The following is an 18,830-nucleotide window of genomic DNA, read 5'->3' on the forward strand; positions in this document are numbered from 1 at the left end:
GATGCGCGAACGTGATGACGTTGAAGTTACGTTCCCTTGGGCAACAGCGTCTGTCACCTACCGCACTTCATTAAATTTGCTAAATTGAAAGGGATATGGGCTTTATGATTAATATATAAAGTCCTAAAGTATTATTAGTCAAAGTGAAACATAAGTGAACTAGTAAAAAAATACAATGACTCATTTCTACATCAGTCAATGTCCAATTACAGCATATGACCTGTGTGTAACAAATCGTACAATAAAACATATGAATGCCACTGTTGCTGCTAATAACAATAACTAGAACTGCTGTGACTGATTTACCAAAATAATGTTTCATTAAACACCTACATTAGACCAAAAATGGAATGTCTGCAGGACATTAAATCACCAATTGGGTTCAGTTAAATTAAGTTGAACTGCAAAGTTATAGACTAATATTGCGATAACAATATTCTAACTTGTTGCTGGTGATAACAGTAATATAAATAATTTAAAGACATGACAGTCGCAGTAGACAAATTATTTAATGTTCACACTTTTTCACAAAACATTTTCAATAACCAACGTAACAAATAAGCCTAAAAAAAGACTGCAAGGAAGAGGGGAATTTGATTTTCAAACCAAAGCACCTCATCAAATCTATGGATATATATGTCGACCATAACTTCTATGGAAATTATTTCCTTGCCACAAGTTCCAGGAGGGTGGATGTGATTTTGTCCAGGTTCTTGGAGTACCGAATGCTCCTGTCCATCCCGTGTCCTCGTTCCATGTGGAGCGGAGGTGGAGAGGATTGGGAGTCCCTAAACTCCTCGGGAGCATGTGGGTAGTCTAGAGGGTGCATGGGTTCCTCAAATCTATCAGGATACCGTGCCGGCTCATCTGGGTGGCTAGCATGTTGCGTCCTGGGCCACCCAAAAACCTCTGAAAGAAAAACAAAAGGAAAATAACTTGTATGAAAGTAAGTGTAAAAATGCAGACCCTATTTTGACAGAGGGAACTGGAAAACATAGTTTATTGATAACAAGTTATTACACAACATGAAGTTCTTCCATCCAATGCTTCAAATGACATATATAAATCTATACCTTCATAGCGTCTTCTGTTGGACTGTCCGGGCTCCCCGCGTACAGGATGGTGGTATTCATTTAGCTGCTTGTCAGGTGTACGCTCATGCTGTCGCCAGCCTCTTCCTCTGTGATCTTTTTTAAAGTACAGGTCTTCTGGTCGTCGAAGGTCCGAGTCTTCTCTGTGGGTTATGTCATACTGATGTTTTGGAGGCAGCTCTGGGTCCGGGCTAAAGCTGTTGTAGTTTTTGGAGATGGCTACTCGACCGTGGCTATTTTGCTAGAGCAACAAAAACATGTTTCTTTAAAGCTTTAAAACTGCTTTTTTTTGGTTTGATGATTTTTATAATCCAGTTTTCTCAACATTACCAACCCATTCATTTGTAGTGCTTTGCAGGCAGAGAATTAAACTACACGTTTAGTTAGAAAGAGACACATACCACAGCTTTCTCAGATTTTTTGGTCTTGAATTCTTTCAAAAGGTCGCAAAGTTTGTTCTTCAGGAAGTCCGCCTCTTCTGTATTTTCAATTTCAATGTTTTTCTGGTGACAAGTGAAAAAGACATAGTTAAGATGCCCCCGTTAATGAATGGCTGCACAACAAACACATGATTTGTGACATCATTGCTACGTTGCAAATACAAATATACAATCTTACCAGCATATCAAAGACATCCCCTGACTCAGAGCCGTCTCTTTGGGAGCTTTCAGTACGACGCAGGCTCTAAAAAATACAACAGGTTTGACATAACTACAGCAGTTAAACTACATAAGTGAGTACATTTTCTAGATTAGTTAGCATTCTAACATTTTGGCAGGTTACTAGTTTATCAAAACAAATAGCCTAATTTGACTACCTGCGATTCCATGTATCGGTCAGGATGTTGTGTTCCATGGACGGGTCTAGGACGACCGCCAAACTTTGGATTTGGAAGTCCATACTCCTCACTGAACCTTAAAACATAAATCAAAACATGTCCAGAAAAAATTATGTTAGACACAAAGCATTCAGTCAAATGACATAAAACATTTTTAAAAAGGTATCAGCCAGCCACTTTCATGGAGAGCAATCTTTACAGAAAAACTACGAGGTACATTATCACTCACATCTCCTTTGTTGTTTCCGCCTCCTCTGCAGTGGCATCAGAGAAGCGACTCTTTCTTTTTCTTTTACCGTGTCCCTCATCGTTAGCGGCCCCTTTCAGGAAACGCCTGAATGGCTCCGGGATGTCAGACATGGCCCTGGTAGCTTCCACTTGCCTCTGGGAGGTAAGGGTTCCTGTTCTGCTCTGCCCAGGTTTGGCAACTGCCTCCTCTTGATAGGGTTCTCTCATTTCATGACGATAATCTCTGACGAAATGAAATGAACGGCCGTCAGGCGTCTGGTCACTCTCCATAGTTGTGGGAAAGCTCCTTCTCTTGGCCTCTGGTTCACTTGATCCCTGCCTGTCTGCTCCATTCATACCTTCACGTCTGCCAGATTCCCTGTCCAGAGAACACCGCCACTCATCGTCTTCTGGGTGCACCGGATGCGAGGGCGAGTACTCAGAACGAGCTCGCCCACGCCTCCTCACTTCCTCAGTGTAGAACTCCTTCAGTGGATCTCTTTCTGGGAAGGGCTTTCTGTACGGAGGAGACTCGTCTGGGTAATACTCTACATGCTGGGCCTGGCCATGGGGCATCTCCTGCCTTGAATCGTACCTGCGATCACCACCTGGCTCTGGTGCGGCTCTTCTTTGCGGATCTTCAACGTATTCCTCTTCATACTCCGTACGATAATCTGGGTCCCTATACTCTCGTCTGTTCATATGACTTTCCCGGCGATCTGCCCTCTGCAGCTCCTCTTCCAGAGTGTCCTCCTGTGGGTACATTGGTCTGTCTCTGTCCAACATGTAAGTGTCTTCTGGACGGAATGGGGTTGTATCTGGGGGACCCCTCCCTGGGTGAGAGTGCTCATCCCGATAGTCCATGAGGCCTGGCAGGAGTGACGGCACATCTCGTTGGCTCAAACTCTGTAAAATGTTCCGATCCCTATTTTGCTTCTGCCTTGGGGGAACTAGGGAAGAAGAGTAAACATACAGTTAAAGTACAAATATCAGGTACAGTATTGCTGGTATGAGCTGTTTTTTTTTTTTTATTAGGTGACTTTGATGTATTACATCAGACTCTCTGAAAAGCATTAAAAGCATATTACGACAAAAATAACTCCCAAGTCACACAGTTTAGCACTGAATGAAATTCTGTAAACACCCTGCTCAGTACATTTATAGTGTCAAAATACCTTAAGTTACTACACAGAATTCACAGTAAGAATGTACCTCTTGAGATGTTCAATCTGCCCTCCATCCCCTTTTTCGCCATTAGCTGAAACACGAAAAAGGAAACCCAACAACATGTTACTCTAAAAAAAATATCACATAATAATATTCAACATGTCTGGTTGCTGAGATCTGTGTGTCCCACCACGGGAGTTCCTCGTCCATCCTGTCTCTCTATTATCTCTGCCCTGGCTCGTACGATCTTTCCTCCGTGGGTTATTATGGATTGTGTATTCCAGGTCACCAAGTCTGGCCGTTTCAGTTCCTACAAAAACACAAAGATAAGGCGGCATTCCCCTCAAGTTGTTTCGCATCTTTAATGAAAAAGTAAAAGCAAACACTCCAAAATGTCCACTGGCATGTTTGGAAAATATTTCCAGTGCTTTACCACATATTTCTGCCGGTGTTTACGTCCAATCACATGATGGACCATTTCCAGTAGGTTTGCCTTCTGATGACAGAGCTTACATGTGTATTTGGGGCCTGCCTGTAGGTCATTACAAGGCAGTTCCTCCAAATAGTTCAAACCTAAGAAAATACAGCATAAAAAAGGTAAATAGGATTTAAATTAACCAATACAACATTTTACTTAAACGGTATCAAGTTATTCACCAATGATGGGCTCATCAAGCTTCAAGTAATCCAGATATTGTACTATGTCCCCAAATTCCGGTACGCAGGGATGTCTGACAGCAAACCCTGAGAAACCCAAACACGTGTTGTTAGCAAAAGAAAACATGACAACAAAGAGTGTTTCTTTTAAAGACAATACAATACATGCATGGTCTACTTTAAGGTAACTGTGAGGAACTTTTAACTGGTTATGAAACCGTCTCTATTTAATAATGGTGCTTCAATATGACCTGCATAATTAACCGAGACCATAAGCGAGAAGATTGGCTTTATCTAGTTATTTTTAATGCTCGTTGTCTGTGTGAAATCATAACAATTTTCCCGGAAAGTCCTTCATCTCGGCCTCCAGCAGCGACCAGGCCACTGTGGACAGATCCGTCTTCGCTGTTGCCTTTGACCTGTAGTCGGGAGCGCCGGCGGGAGGAGGAGAGCTCAGCGCACTGCAGCAGCGCCTCCTCCTCCGACCAAGAGCAGAGACACAGACGCCACACTACTAGAGAACCCGGCCGTACAGCTGGCCCCACTGGGGTGAGGGGGGAACCAGGACTGAGCGGGGGCAGACACTGCTGCAGTAATTTGTCAGGTTTTATAAAGGGAATCTGGTGCCCGTAAACACTACAACTTCCGTCCACAGGGACCACCAAATTCAACCCAAAACAAATGTTCCTTGTAGTAGCTTTAAGTGTAAAAAGCATTTTGGGTGTTTATCTTACGTCATATCAGTTGTGAGATGAACTTACTTTATTGGCGGGCTCACAGTACTGTACAAACATCAGTGGAGTGCTCCCATCATCTTTCATGTAATTTAGTTGTTAAAGATGTAGCAGCAAGACCGTCACTGTATTTCAGTTCTAACCATCTTTCGTGTTCACCTTGTTCCAGACCACTGCAGCCTTGAGGAGACGGAGGCTTAGTCAAATGAGATTTGTTGAGAACCGAGTATTGAGTTTGCAGAATACAACAGGCCAAGAGGAGTAAAAGAGGAACTAAGCAAATGCAGTTTCACTGCAGCCAAAAAGTGTTGAATTCTCCACTTCAAATACTGATGTCAGAAATCTGAATGCTGCAACTGAGTAACCATACATGGTTTTTTTTGTATGATCTCCAACGCTTCGGTCTTCAAATTCTGCTCTACTTACATCAGCAGGGAGGTCGTCTCATGAGTCTTTGGTGTTGCTATGCGAATGTCTTCAGGTTCATGTTGACCAAGATGATTTAAAAAAAAAAAAAAAAAAAAAGTATACAAACACTTACTTTGCAAGAAAAGAAAAATGCCTTAGGAGGCATTACTTCCTTGAGCTACTGTGACATCTTAGACAAAGGCTGTTAAATGCTGATGTTACCTACATAACCAACATTAAGCCTCCAAAAAAAAAAAACTCCAAAAAAGTGGCAAAAAATTTGTATTTACCTCAAGCATGAGCATGCCACAGCTCTTTGCTTGGTCTAAACAAACCTGTGTATTTGAGCATAAACCACATTCTCACACAGCTGAAAGTGGACCATGCCTCCACAGGCGGCACACTAGCAAACGTGCACAGGAGCCGTTTGGAAACCTTTTTGTGGCCGTGTCTCTTATACATGCAACGAGCATGAACGTACTTTTTCTTTTCCATTTTGAACCCACCTCCAACCGAAAGTTGGATTCAACAATCAGCCTGTTAGATGTGTATCCTTCACCATTCTGTGCGTTGAACCACGGAGGTGTTGCCGGTGAGTGTTGGTGCACCCACTGACATTCCAGCACCACAGTGATTAATGTAGCCGCCAAATTTGGTGACAGTAAGTTTTAGGGCAGCCATGAAGGCATATGTGGTATGAAAGTGCGCTGCCCCCCCCCCCCCCCCCCCCCCCCCGTTTGAATAATGGGTGAATGAGTGACATTTCTGTTGACTCAAAGGACACCAGCAGAGGGCACACTCAACAGGCAACAACAGGTCTGAAGTCAAACTCTGAAGAAGACAAAGCTAACGTCACAAAGCTAATGTGCAAATGTGAAACTGTGAACAAACTCTCCGTTGGCAGATAAAGAAACAAGGGTCTTTATATACATTTTCTCAAGAGACCCACTTAAGAAAGTGAGGAGCATTCTCAGAGCCAACCAGTTGTGCCCACTGACTCCAACGGTCAGAACAACGCTCGAACATACATATGGCATGTACACTTGTGGGATTGTGGAACACCTTATTCCAAAACCATTGGCATTAATCTGCTACGATAGCAGCCTGCACTGGGAAGGCTCTCCATAAAGAAAATGTTTCCCCCCAATTCAGCCACGAGAGCATAAGTGAGGTCAGCCGCTGGTGTGCTTGGCAATGTGGCCTGGCTCGTAGTCTGCATTCCCTTTCAGCTTGAAGGTGTTCAGGGGGTACGATCAGGGCTTTGTGCAGGTAAGTCAAGATTCCCCTTAACTGGAATTAAGCCAATGCATGAAAACAGCCAAGGACAAAAAGCAAAAATCAAGTCGTGTAGACAATCTTCTGGCTGCAGAGCATAAAAATTCAAAAAACAGACTTTCAAGTTTCTATATCTGACAATTCTCACAGTAGGAAACAGTCCAACCAAGGACATGTCCTTTGATTTGTTTTGAGTTCATAGTCATTCTTAGAAGATCACAGCCGTTGATGGATCTAGACCAAAATAGTCTCCATTACAACGAGGCAACGATCAGAGTGACCTTGGTTACCTTTGTGCCGGAATAGACAGGAAAATATACTCAAAGCCAGATTGGAACCAAATGACAATGCTGAAGATGAAGTCTACTTACCTGAAGCAACAAGGACATCCTCTTTCTGCCGGGGACGAAAGGAGAGCAACAAAATTAAGTCAATCAGTGCTGAGTAAACAGGACACTGGTTCACCACTGCTACAAACAGAGAAAGGGTTATATCATTGGATAAATATATTCTCGAACAATTATGGTTGACTAAAGCCACGGCTCACTTGAGGCGCAGTAAAGGTAGGCCTACGCATCATCGTGACGATGGATATCTATATGCGGAGAAGCAGTATCCAGTTTTCGTCAACACGACAAAAAAAAACACATGCTTGACCAATGTTCAAGTAAAGAAATTCCAGCGTTATTGCTGTGTTGTTGTTATTATTATGATTGCCTTCCCGGCAGTCCAGTTGACTTTTTTCACGTCCCAGGCACAAGATGAATCGTGAAATTAACTGACTGATTAAAAATGTCGGCCTCTAGTCTGAATGCATCCAGTGGAGACAGTAGACACTGACGAAAGACTGAAGCTGCTGACAAGCTACTGTAGCTAGATAGCATGTGGACAATTAGTTAGCATCGGTAATGCTCAGTTGTCAAAATATTGTTCTGTAATTTCTATTTGTACTCCAGGCCTGACTCCATCAGTGAACAGTGTGAAAGGGTTGAGTCGGAGGTCAGCTGTCGAAGCTCCCCATAACACATGAATCTTCAGAGTCGCTTGTGATTGTCCCCACTCGCGCAACATAAAACCATCTAATGCAGACACATTATGGCATTTCCACTTGTTTTGCCTGAGAGTGCTGCAGCTTTTGGTGAATTAAAAGCAATAGAAGAAGATTTACAGAAAGTCCTCGGGCTGGTATGTTTCTGGAGCGAGTTGGAAAACATATTTTTCTATACAAAGCAGGCAAAAGAAAATTTGCCAGAACATGTTTGTATTACAGTGCAGTGAGACAGATGATTAAGCACGGCCATGTGACAACAGGTCTCTCACAAAATACTGTTTCCAAGAAGACGAAGACCATTTGACCAGATTCCATTGAAGATAGTTATCAAGCTCAAATCAATCCAGTGTTCAGGCTTTATGGTTTGCCATGTCCACACCATCAAAACCATTCCAGTGGTGTGGCTTCAGAGAAAGATCCATGGCTATAAGTTGTGTTTACGGTCCACGTCAGACCAAGAAAAATGTAGGTTGATTTACAGGTGATGACCTCCAAAAGACAAATGGTAGCTTTAAAATCAAAAGGAGACATTTTGTGACGCAAAGCACGTTTTTCAAAAACAGGAAACCTGCTGCTTTTGTAAAAAAAAAGTTGTGTCCATCACAATCGTCCAGATGTGATGATTTGAGACAAAATAACAGAAATGCAGATCAAGTCGTATTAGTCAGTCTGACTGCTTTCTTATGTGCCAATAACTTACTGCAAGGTGCACTCTACAAAGACACCGCACTCCTCCAAAATGACCTGGACAAAGTCTTCATAATGGTCAAAGACAAATGCTGGTAAGCATTAATTTGCCCTGTTTGCTGGTTGCTAAAGAAGGGACTGAACAGTTTACACTTATTCAGTTGGGGTTTGGCTGGCATAACAGAAGTAAGTCAGGTCACGGGATACACCAGCAGGCAACACATGAAAATACAAGACTGTCTGAGAGGTCTTGAAAAAAAGAAGTCCCCAGATGTTGCTGATGGATTGGAAAGATAGTGTAATATCACTTTAGGATGCTCCTTGTTTCCTGCTGTGAGTTTTATCTTGGACCTGTGGAAGACCTGTGACTGAATAAAAAGAGGCCATGGAACAAACACAAGTCACAGAAAAAAAGTGCTTACTGCCACTAACTTATTAGTTTATCACTGGGTGTTTAAGCTGCATTCAAATCAACAAGATTTACACGGACCGTGCAGCTCTCTGCGCCAGTAAACTGTGCTGTGTACCTTTATATGTCCCGGTGTAGTCAGGTGTATCTTGTACAAGGTTTCACCCCTCATGAATTTCTCACAGACCTGGGTTCAAAGAAAGAAAACATAAATCAATCAATATCACAGCTGCGTATGATGGCATGATATGCTGCCAGATATATCATGCAATGCACATAGCCCAACTAAAGCAGATATAGCTGTAAATGAGGTGAATACAATATTAGAAACATGTGTTTAGCAGTACCAGTCAATAGCAACACAAACTACAGCCACAACAATAACCACAAAGGTGAATCTGCTGCATTAGCTACAGCTAACCTAGGTAGACCTGAGTGTAAACACTAGCTTACTATTGCATGCTAGCTTACCGTGCATTCAACAAATGCAGACTCCTCTTCGTATGGTGTTTCGAAATTGTCCATTGTTGGATGTTTTACGGCTAGTGTTAACGTTGTCTTCGTTAGCTCAGCAAACGTTTATCATAACTGGCTAGCGAATGCAACCAAGCTAACGCTAGTTGGTAGCTTAGCTAACGTGACGTTACTGGGAGTTAGCTAGCCATTCGCGCAATTTTATCTTGCCAACACTTGTAAATTAGCGTTTATGTGGTTTATACTGCATATATTGTATGATCTTCAGCTGTTTCTGTATTCATCAAGCGACGAAATTGATCAAAAATGCTGCTGCCCATGGTTACTTCCTGTGTTTGTGCACATCTCTCCGTCGGAAACATGCGCGACGTCGTTTTAGTTCCGTGACTATTAATGGACGTCCGTTCATGCCCCCTGCTGGCCAGGATCGACACATGCGATCATATTGAGTGGCTACATACTGTACACTGCAGACAGGACTGCAAAGATTTGTACATTTTCTGTTTATTTGGTTCGAAGAAGAATTTGCTTCAAATGTACAAAAACAACAGCTTAAGTCTGGCTTTGGAAAGGGGCACCTATCAAGCTGTGTGAGGCATCTGCACAGCATTCAGTAGAGTTAAGGATAAATCTATGAAGCAGTGTGTGATACAGTGAACAAGACAACCGGCCCCTTCAGTCATTATTTCAGTACAGTGGAGGTCTGAGCAGCTTTAGACTACAGAGAGATACCGCAGTAATTTGTCTGAATGACCATTTCACCACAAGCCATGTCGACATGGATACAAATCATTTACAGGTATAATTCCCATCATATTTACATGCAAATTTCAATATGTACATTGAACCATGACTTACAAACCCCTCTCAGAAAGAGGCTTTACGTAAATGATAATTACACATTTTGGTTTGCTTTCAGGGACATGGCTTACAGCTCCGCTTCAGAATATGGTTTCCTAAATTGTACCGTTCTCTTCAGAGGCCATTATCACACTGCATAAAAACAACGATATACAACCAAGAGTTAGACAGATGAATTTACAGATATAGACTAGTAAAATAAACTTGTGAAAACAATCCAAAACACTGAAAAATATTATAAATGATCACTAGGGGGGTATTCTCTGGTGCATTATCTTAAGTCACTATAAATACAAAAATATCACACCAGCATCACCGATGCCACTTTCAAGGGACCAAACCAAGAGGGACTTGTTGTCTGACGAGAATGAATCTTAATTTTCAATGTACTGATAACATACGGCACAAAGATATGAACTTACAGACAGAAAAAGAAGACACTCTGTTCATAAAAGCCATGTGGATAAATAATATGTTAAAGACAGAATGAGAACGACAGGTCACCACACAGACACGTTCCAAAACCAAGAATATGGCAAAGTCACTGATCAAATGTCTAAGAGACAGGTTGAGATGTTGCAGAAGCAGGAGGGTCAGGTTAATCGGTCAGGAGGTGAAACTTGAGTCATTTGGAAGAGTTGTAGAGTCCTCCTGGAAGATTGTTCAGACGCGCACGCAGCTCCTTCCGGACCTGGGTCACCCTCGCCAGTTTGCGTTTGTATTCCTGAAAATGTCCACAGCAGAAAAGGTTCATCAGAGCTCAAATATCTCATAGATTGAATGAGTGACATTGTGCTTTTTCAGTCCCAAAAGCCTCAACTTGTGGAAAGCGGACAGTTATTAGGGATTGACATCATGTAATTGGAAAATGTGAATAAAAAGGATATGAAGACCGTTAAAAAAAATAGAAATAAGGTTATGTCATTAATATGATAACTTTGTATTGCATTGTGTAAAACAGAATGTGGTGTTAGTTAAAGGTCTAATTTAAGTTTAATGACAAAGTTTGGATTTCCTGTCAAATACATCAAACATGTGTTGTCCTTCACAGTTAAGTGGAATTTGAAAAAACTAAAAGTTGTGTGAGCATGTTAAACACATTTTTTTAGCCATTAAGCTTGCATCCCATCTAACTCTTTCAAAACACCTGCATTTGATGAGATTTAAAAACAGCTTCATGACCAACTTGCTACATGGTTTACTTTCACCTCCATCTATGAAACTTGTGTAAGATCATCAAAATAGAGACTAGCTTTCTTCCCCCAATACACAAAGCAAAGAGGGTTCAAGTGTTTAAGTTTATTTTACTCTCTGTTCAAGACAACCAACAAATATATATTTATATTTTACTTCTTAAAGACACAGTAACATGTAGTGTCACTCAAATGTGTCATATCTGTTGCATGCATGTGTTTAATGTTTACATTTACAGCTGATGCATGTAGGTGTGATGTGCTTGAAAACACATTTCCTCACCAAATTTAGTGTGAGTCACAGTGCAAAAATGACATTAGTTTCCATTAATAATCATGTCACCAATACTGACAAAAACAGGCAAAAGAATCCTGCCCTGTAACAAGATTTCTAAAACCTTCTTTGTTTTGACCTGTAATAACATCATAAGTTTTCCTCTATTTGAGTGATTTGATTTTTTATTGAATTGAGCTCAATTTAAACTTGAGTGTGTAGATAACATTTACTGTGTCAATACTAGAAAAACAATAAATACTGATATTATAGACCATCTCTACCAGGAGCTGCAAATGTAACCGCAAAATAAAAGCACTCACAAAATCAGTTTTATTCTTTATTTTCAGTTTTTTTGTTTTTTATTACAAAAGACTTGACTGAGTGAAGATACAAATGTGAAATACTTTATCCTCTTGGCATCCTGTGGATAAAAGGCTGGACAGTTATTGTCACCACAAAAAAGAAAATATGTAGTTGAGTTTTTCATGATCAAGTGTTTTGGTCGATACTTACCTTAAGAGAAGGAAGTATACATTGAGTAAAAATTGAACCGGGTTAAATGACAGAGGCTAAAAGAAGAAGCATCTCCTTACAGTGAAAATCTTACAGTGAGTTCAAGTGTATCTCTCCTGTTTGTAAGGGCTGACAATCAAATTAGAATCTACAGTCTGACTCAGCAACATGACAGGCACTCTGCAGAAGTATGCAACATGCTGAAATACATGAAAACAAACGGTTATTCAAAAGAAGCCTGAGCACACGCAGATGAACATGAGAAAAACAATAATGATGGCACAAAGGTGAGGTGGACAAAAGACACACAGTAATCCAAAGAAAAAAAAGTGATTTACGCACTTCTAGTTTCTGCTCGTTCTGGGTCAGCCCGTCCTTCTGGCTTTGCAGGAAGACCGTAAGTGTGCGTGTGAGTTGCCTCCTGTCATCAATCTCTGCCGCCAAGCGGCCACTGTAGTCCGCTAGCAACATGCAGGCTTCCTCCACCAGCCGGGAGAGACGCTCCCCCGACTCCTTATCTGAAGCACAGAGAACACACAGAGAGCATAACCAGTCTAGAGGGTTCAGCTGGAGGCCATTCAGTTATCCATCAATACTAGTACAACGTAAAGAACTACTGCGTACTCACTGGCAAATCAAACATGGTTTCCTATGCTACATGGTAGCCATTTTTATCTTTGTAGTTTCCGTGTCCTGCTCAAAGGCACTTCGGTTTCTTTGTAATGTTTTTGTTTTTGTAGTGAAGGCAAGGGAGCTACGCTCGGTATGCTCTTTAATGTACAGTATGTCAAAGTGGTTACATGACGTGGACGGGTTGTCTCAGCCTCCAGAAGATAAGGTTTTCCATATAGATCATTGCAACATTTTTACGGGCCAGTGAACCATTTTGGAATATTTAGAAAAATCATCTACTGTTGAGGGATAGTTGGGCAATGAGAACAAATGAGGTATGAGAAGGGCAAAAAGGGGAGTAAAATTTTGACCAAATTACTGCTCCACAGTGGAACATACGTGTGTGTACAATAGTGTGCCGTGTCCTGCCTCCTGCCTCCTACCTGTGATCCTGTGAAGCAGCGACGTGTCTTGCACCTCAGCAGGAAGGGATGAGATGCGCTGACGCAGCACTGAGTCGCCAGAGGCAGCATTTTCCAGCTCCTGAAGAGCTCGGATTAACTCCGCTGTCTGAGGTAAAGAGAGGATAAGAAGCAGGGGAGGGAGGTGAGAGGAGGAGTAAAGGAAGGAGAGAGGTTAAGAAAGTATGGTAGATTTAGGAATTAACATGAGTATGTGTCAAGTATGAGCAATATTAGAGGCAGCAGAGAAAGGAAGCATTGCGATACAAATCCATCCAGAGGCAGCTGTGTCCGCTGTAAGAAGCATCATTAAAAGGTTCCTCTACATGGTTCAGAGGATATTTCATTAGCTCCCTGTATTTATGGCGACACCGTTTGTTTAGGTAATCACCTGTGGGGGCTCAGCTGGGGAACTCTGGGAAGCAAAGTCCTCATCGTCTGGTCGGATCTCCTCATACGACCTCTTCTTAGCCTTCTTTTCTCCATCTAGGGTTTAAAAAAAAAAAGACAAAGAGAGCTTTCCATAAGCGTCAGCTGCCAGCCAAACAGCCAGGTACTTTATTATATTCATTTTTGACTCTAATAAGTATAACTATGCATGTACTTCTTACGACCACTAGCATCCACTTAAAACAATGCGAGCATGATGACAGAGAACCGTGCCATCTGTCTGTATCAGTCCCGCCCCCCACATGCTCTATACAAACATGTAATTAAGTGCACGCTCAGCTGAGACGTTGTGTTCCTGTAGAGTACGGGGGGGGGGGGGGGGGGGTTGGCGTCATCAGTGTTTGATAAATATTACTAAAATGATTGACGACAACACACATTAAGAACTGGTGGCGGGAACTTGACGCTTGCACAGTAAGTAAATTAATAAATTCACTGAAAGTGCCGCACAGACGAATTTGGGCTTCATGAATGAATCATCTTTTTTTTTTTCTTAAAGAGGTGGAGCTATCTCTAAGATGCATTTCGACCACACACTAAAACAGGCAATGTTGTCAAAGTAACAGGCCTCTGTCATAAGAGGAAAACGTAGGCTACGCCTCAGCCTCACATTTGCCTGAAAGTTCACAGAAGTTTAACGCGATGCAAAGATGCAAACCAACCTACTTTCACGTCATTGTAACATGAACTTACCCGACAAATAATTCCGTTCTGGCAATGCAGTAAAGCAGCATTACTTGGATTAATAACTGTAATCCCTTCAGCACTTCAGTAACGCGCCCAACACTGGTATTAAGTAGCGTTAGTGTTGGTGTGAACTTACAAAGGACTTGTGAGAGCTGATCCAGCAGGTTGTTCTCGTACACAGCTCTCTCCTGCCAGATGGACAAAACCCGACCCAACTGCTTCTTACAGCCCTCCTCGCCATCTCTGGACAGGAAAACACAAGACAGGACGATGCGACAGAATGAAATACAGCTGACATTTGGGCTGGACAATACAGGAGTTAAATTAGATAAATTCTTCTTAATTTATGGTTATTCCCATCAGGTGGTCCCAGAGATATAAATCACATATTAAGGTGCAATTCTCGAGTGTTTCTAAAATCACTCTTGCATAAATCTGACTACAAGTTCTTGTATTGTTAATTTTGAAGTCAAAGTTGTGTGTCAATATATTAAAACAGTCACTACTTAATCAGGCTTGAGGAGTGACAGAATACCTGGAACAGCATTACATAATTATGAAACAAAAATTTGATCAGATTACTGATACATTTAGTAAAACGGGGATTACAATTTCAAAACGCATCTTAAAATACAGAACATTGTACTAGTACCATGCACATGTGCACACATTACAACACTAGTCTCACAGAATGGCCTCTAACTTAGTGGAAAAACTGCTTTCATTGGGTGGAATTTTTGCCGTTATTTTGTATGTAAAGCAGAAAAAGAGAACATCATCAGAGTACAGTGCAAGCCATCACAAAGTGATGTTGTATATTATATTCTGCTTTTCAAAATGATGGCGATATTTCTGCATTTGTCTTTTCTCCTGTCTAAATTGGTACATTTGGTATTGAGGTTTTTAAAAGTAACCCTCTTGACCCTGTACTTAAACAACAGACAAACAATTCAAAACACACACATTACACAGTCCTAAATTACGTAGAAAATCTGACCTGTACACATGTTTGAATGCATCAACAATGACTGGTGCAAAGTCCTGTGTGAACTCTGGTCCTTTCTTCTTGCTGTTCTGAATGACGTCATTGGCCAAGTAAACGAAGGTCAGCTTGCGTGATACTTGAGCTGCATTCAAACACACACACACATAATAAAGTGAGGCCTTTGGTAATGATTTACACAACTGAACTTTAAGCACAGCGGTAGGTCAAATACCCTGCTAAAAACTACAGATAATTGATTTCATTCTTCATGAAATGATTACAAAAAGAAAATACCAAATTGTAAATACAACGCCATGTTTTTCCCACCAAGCCAGACTATTGTATATTTAACTTACTCTTCTATGTATCAAACCCAGCACATCACCTCACACTCACAGCGATCAGTCACAGCTAAGAACAAAATCTGTCCAGTAACAACCGTTCAATCTTCACTATATATTAACTACATACAGAGACAGGTTGTTTCACATGTAATTTGTATTTTCTTCACTCTAACCACACGGCTTGTTGTGTATGTATTTTCCATTTGGGTTTTATCCACCAACATGTTCCCCATAGCACAGTCACATTATAATGGTGCATATCTCTTTGTTGTTTTTGGAACGGCGATAGTCAACACTGAGCTGAGCGTAAAGCTCAAGAGAACTGTGCCATCACTGTCCCCATTGCTATTAACACTGCACACTCCTTTAGGTCCTCAGACACACTCCGAAAATACAACAAGCTCCTGAGATATCATTAGGCTGGTGAATAGCACCCTAAAAGGAAAAGTGGGCCAGTAATAGCTCCAACTACAGTAATACCAGACATCCATACAAGATGCTTTTTCAAACGAATTTTAAAACATATTCACAAAAAATCAATTATATACTTGTACTGTAACTGCATCTACTAAATACATTTGTGAACACACTAACTTCAACTGTAATGATTCAATGTGGATAAGTCTGCTTACAGTAATCGATGGGAGGATTTAACGTTCCATTTGACATGCTTTGAATGGCACCTTGATGCAAAATAATAACTTGTTATAAATCTATAGGACATCCTTACATTACAGTTACACAGCAATGTTCAACACATTCAGGATCATTTTTTCTGCAGTGAAAGAAGTGTTTCAAATTCTGTGGTGATTTATAAACCTATTATAGTGACAATAACCCAAAAATAAAATGATATATTGAATATCGAATTGATATTGCAAATCACAGGACTTTATTATTCAGTGACTCTCAAAGAAATAAGAAAAATAAAGCGTGTTGCTGCCTTAAAAGGTAGGGTTGGTAATCTTACAAAACATTTGTGATATTTTTGTTGAAATTCTATTCACATCCCAACAGCAAGAAATTCATTTTTTTTTAAAAAAAACAATATCTGCGGCTGTCGCAGGACTGTAATAAACCCATCCAATAAGCTACTTTCATTGGAAAAGAGTTGGCAACACTGGGCTGTTTTTTTCGGTTGGATAATTTTAAAAACCTAGCGTACTCTTGCTATTTTCTTAAGATTACCAACCTTAGTTTTAACTGCTTGATGGAGATATGTATTTACAAGAAAATCAAAATGGTCATGTGTCAATGTCAAGGTATTAGTACACAGTAATGTAGTATATATATTATTTTCTTTTACGCTAACTGCTGGCTAAGCCTTTAAGTATTACACTGACTGAACTTCAGTGTATCTTGTATCCTTAACAGTGTCAGTGGAACACTTGAAGCCTTTGGGGGATCAAAAGACACGTTAAACTTTAGTAAAAATGTGTGTGTCAGTGCTCGAGAGTAGAACGAACGAGTGAGAAAGAAATTAAGAAATAAAAATGATTGAGAAACCACCTTTGATCTAGCTTAAGTTTTCTTACATCCCAGAAGAAATGCAAGTCCATTCCAGCAGCGACAAACAGCAGAAGCTAGAATACGTTACTGAGTAGAAGGAGCATCATTGGCCACATGAATTTGAGGTTAAAGTTATTGATTGGCAATCAGCTATCCCACGTGACTGACCTATTTCTGGTGTTCAGTGTTTAACTCACAGATAAATGATGTCGATGTAGGGTGAACATGAACCTAATAATAATGCAACAACTGATTTTTTTTTGGGCCACTTGGGAGCATCACAAATAAGTTGTGAACTTGAGCATTGACATATAACCACGTCTAAGTTGATATGGCGAACTACTCACACATCCAGTGGTTACAGAGCAACGGTATCCTTCATTTGGAGTCGTGTTTAGCAAAGGTGAGTCCAATAACCTCTTTCTTTTAGTCCTAAGAGAAATCTATCTCATCTGTTAAATGATCCACCATGTTCACCAGCGAGCCCCCAACTGTGTCTGGCTGCTGTGAATTGGTAAGCAGGTCGTGTACAGTGGGGCTTTTAGACACTTTTCATTCAAAACAGCTGACTGCTGCGTCCAAAAACAGTGCTATTAAAGCGAAACAATGAGCTGAACCTCACTAGAAAGACTCGTAGAGTTGAGGGGAGCTGCAGTTATGTGATGATTCTCAGTAGGTGCATCACTACGCCTTTCAAATTGTGTAGTTGTTCGCAAACTGTCTTTTATTTTCTTGTAATAAATCTATCAATTATAACCTATAAGCTGTATGAATTGATTTGTTGTACACTTGGTGGCAGTAGAACAAGCTGTAAACACAGCATTGATATATTATCACCTTTCAAAGCTACTTCCACAAACCACAGATGTGGAGCAACATCAGCATAAACGTGGAGTTATGGCACTGAACACCTGGATGCTCTGATTTGGTCTCCCAACTCGTTGGGCTCTTCAGCTGCTAAATGCTCCATGTTCACCAGCTAATCACTAACATCAGTCTGCCACGTGGTGCTGCAGTTAACAGAATTAAGGGCTTTTAATGTCTACATTTAAGGAGGTCACCCATGACCGTGAGGTATCTTATGGAGGCCTTGTATCAGGGATGAACTATGTGTGCTGTCATCTTGTTTACCAGTGCTAACGTGGCTAGCGTTAGCAGTAACTGAGCTAACAACGATACCATGCCTAATAGCTTTAAAGTGAGCTATGATAACGTTAGCTGGACATTAATAACGCTTTAGCCACAGCTAGCCAGCTCCTGCAGCCAGAGGCTACACTCAACTTAACTTATTAGTGTCTTTATTATGGGGGAACTAGCTAAACTGTTAGCTTTTGTCGACCTTACCTTTCTTCAGTTCGCTGATCCAAACACCTACAATGGTCCTCGAGTGTTTTCTGTGATGAATGAGCCACAACGACAACGTCTGCACACTTTGCTGCGAGTTGCTGAGCTCGGACAGTTTCTTTTCTAGAGCCGCCTCAGAGAAAGCTGACATCTTGACGGGAGTAGATTAGATCTACGACACTGGGAGAGGCTTTACGGTTTCTCCCAGATGTGTTGTCTACAGCTAATTAGCCAGTCACCAACGTTACATGCATTTGAGCCCCATCCAAATTACATGTAATACGCTACCTCCCCTATGCAAAGACTGGTTTGTTAACGCGAACTAGAATTGAGGTGTAGCTGCCTTTCAGGTTCAGCTCGAGACAAACCACAACCCTTGAACGCAGCCTGCAGGAGCTGCTTCCGCATGCGGCGTTCATGTCCAGCGGAATTTACAGATGTGGTTAAGATAATCCAACTGGCAGCTATTTATAATATGAATGAGCGTTGTTTAAAAAAGTCGTGGTCATTTCACGTGTTTATGTGATAACAGGCTGCTGATATAATTTCAAAACATATTCATTATCAGGGTTATC

General features: G+C 41.1%; 2 protein-coding genes across 3 annotated transcripts; both read right to left on the reverse strand.

The window, feature by feature from the left end:
- Positions 1 to 490: 490 nt before the first annotated feature.
- Positions 491 to 9,365, reverse strand: si:ch211-13c6.2 (uncharacterized protein LOC100000125 homolog). Its single transcript, XM_068728502.1, has 13 exons — positions 9,017 to 9,365; positions 8,664 to 8,732; positions 6,770 to 6,794; positions 3,982 to 4,068; positions 3,758 to 3,897; positions 3,515 to 3,634; positions 3,370 to 3,415; positions 2,159 to 3,107; positions 1,909 to 2,005; positions 1,710 to 1,775; positions 1,493 to 1,594; positions 1,074 to 1,332; positions 491 to 909 (listed from the first exon to the last, which is right to left on the reverse strand). The coding sequence occupies exons 1-13, from the start codon at positions 9,068 to 9,070 to the stop codon at positions 662 to 664; spliced, it is 2,262 nt and encodes a 753-aa protein (XP_068584603.1). The 5' UTR covers positions 9,071 to 9,365; the 3' UTR covers positions 491 to 661.
- A 141-nt stretch (positions 9,366 to 9,506) lies between these two features.
- LOC137886250 (regulation of nuclear pre-mRNA domain-containing protein 1A-like) lies at positions 9,507 to 18,642 on the reverse strand. Of its 2 annotated transcripts, XM_068728616.1 has the most exons (7): positions 18,256 to 18,642; positions 15,071 to 15,200; positions 14,210 to 14,316; positions 13,328 to 13,422; positions 12,919 to 13,045; positions 12,206 to 12,381; positions 9,507 to 10,604 (listed from the first exon to the last, which is right to left on the reverse strand). In XM_068728616.1, exons 1-7 carry the CDS (start codon positions 18,404 to 18,406, stop codon positions 10,506 to 10,508), a joined length of 885 nt encoding a protein of 294 aa, XP_068584717.1. In that variant the 5' UTR covers positions 18,407 to 18,642; the 3' UTR covers positions 9,507 to 10,505. The 2 variants fall into 2 exon arrangements, with proteins under 2 accessions (XP_068584717.1, XP_068584716.1); XM_068728615.1 differs by lacking the exon at positions 9,507 to 10,604 and having other exon boundaries at positions 11,675 to 12,381.
- Positions 18,643 to 18,830: the final 188 nt, after the last annotated feature.

This window comes from Cebidichthys violaceus, unplaced genomic scaffold (assembly GCF_023349555.1).
Source record: "Cebidichthys violaceus isolate CVI_PGR_0920_01 unplaced genomic scaffold, fCebVio1.0.p SCAF_42, whole genome shotgun sequence".
In the NCBI taxonomy this organism is placed as follows: Eukaryota; Metazoa; Chordata; class Actinopteri; order Perciformes; family Stichaeidae; genus Cebidichthys; species Cebidichthys violaceus.

What these genes read in the sequence shown, in the direction of transcription:
- LOC137886250 (XM_068728615.1), bottom strand. Translation starts at nt 18,406, where the DNA reads ATGTCAGCTTTCTCTGAGGCGGCTCTAGAAAAGAAACTGTCCGAGCTC. An exon ending in GCATTCAAACATGTGTACAG is followed by an intron (nt 14,317 to 15,070) that starts GTCAGATTTTCT and finishes TTTCCTGTCCAG; the next exon opens with AGATGGCGAGGAGGGCTGTA. An exon ending in GCTGCTTCACAGGATCACAG is followed by an intron (nt 12,382 to 12,918) that starts GTAGGAGGCAGG and finishes TCTGTGCTTCAG; the next exon opens with ATAAGGAGTCGGGGGAGCGT.
- si:ch211-13c6.2 (XM_068728502.1), bottom strand. Translation starts at nt 9,070, where the DNA reads ATGGACAATTTCGAAACACCATACGAAGAGGAGTCTGCATTTGTTGAA. An exon ending in GGGATGTCTTTGATATGCTG is followed by an intron (nt 1,595 to 1,709) that starts GTAAGATTGTAT and finishes ACTTGTCACCAG; the next exon opens with AAAAACATTGAAATTGAAAA. An exon ending in AAAAATCTGAGAAAGCTGTG is followed by an intron (nt 1,333 to 1,492) that starts GTATGTGTCTCT and finishes TTGTTGCTCTAG; the next exon opens with CAAAATAGCCACGGTCGAGT.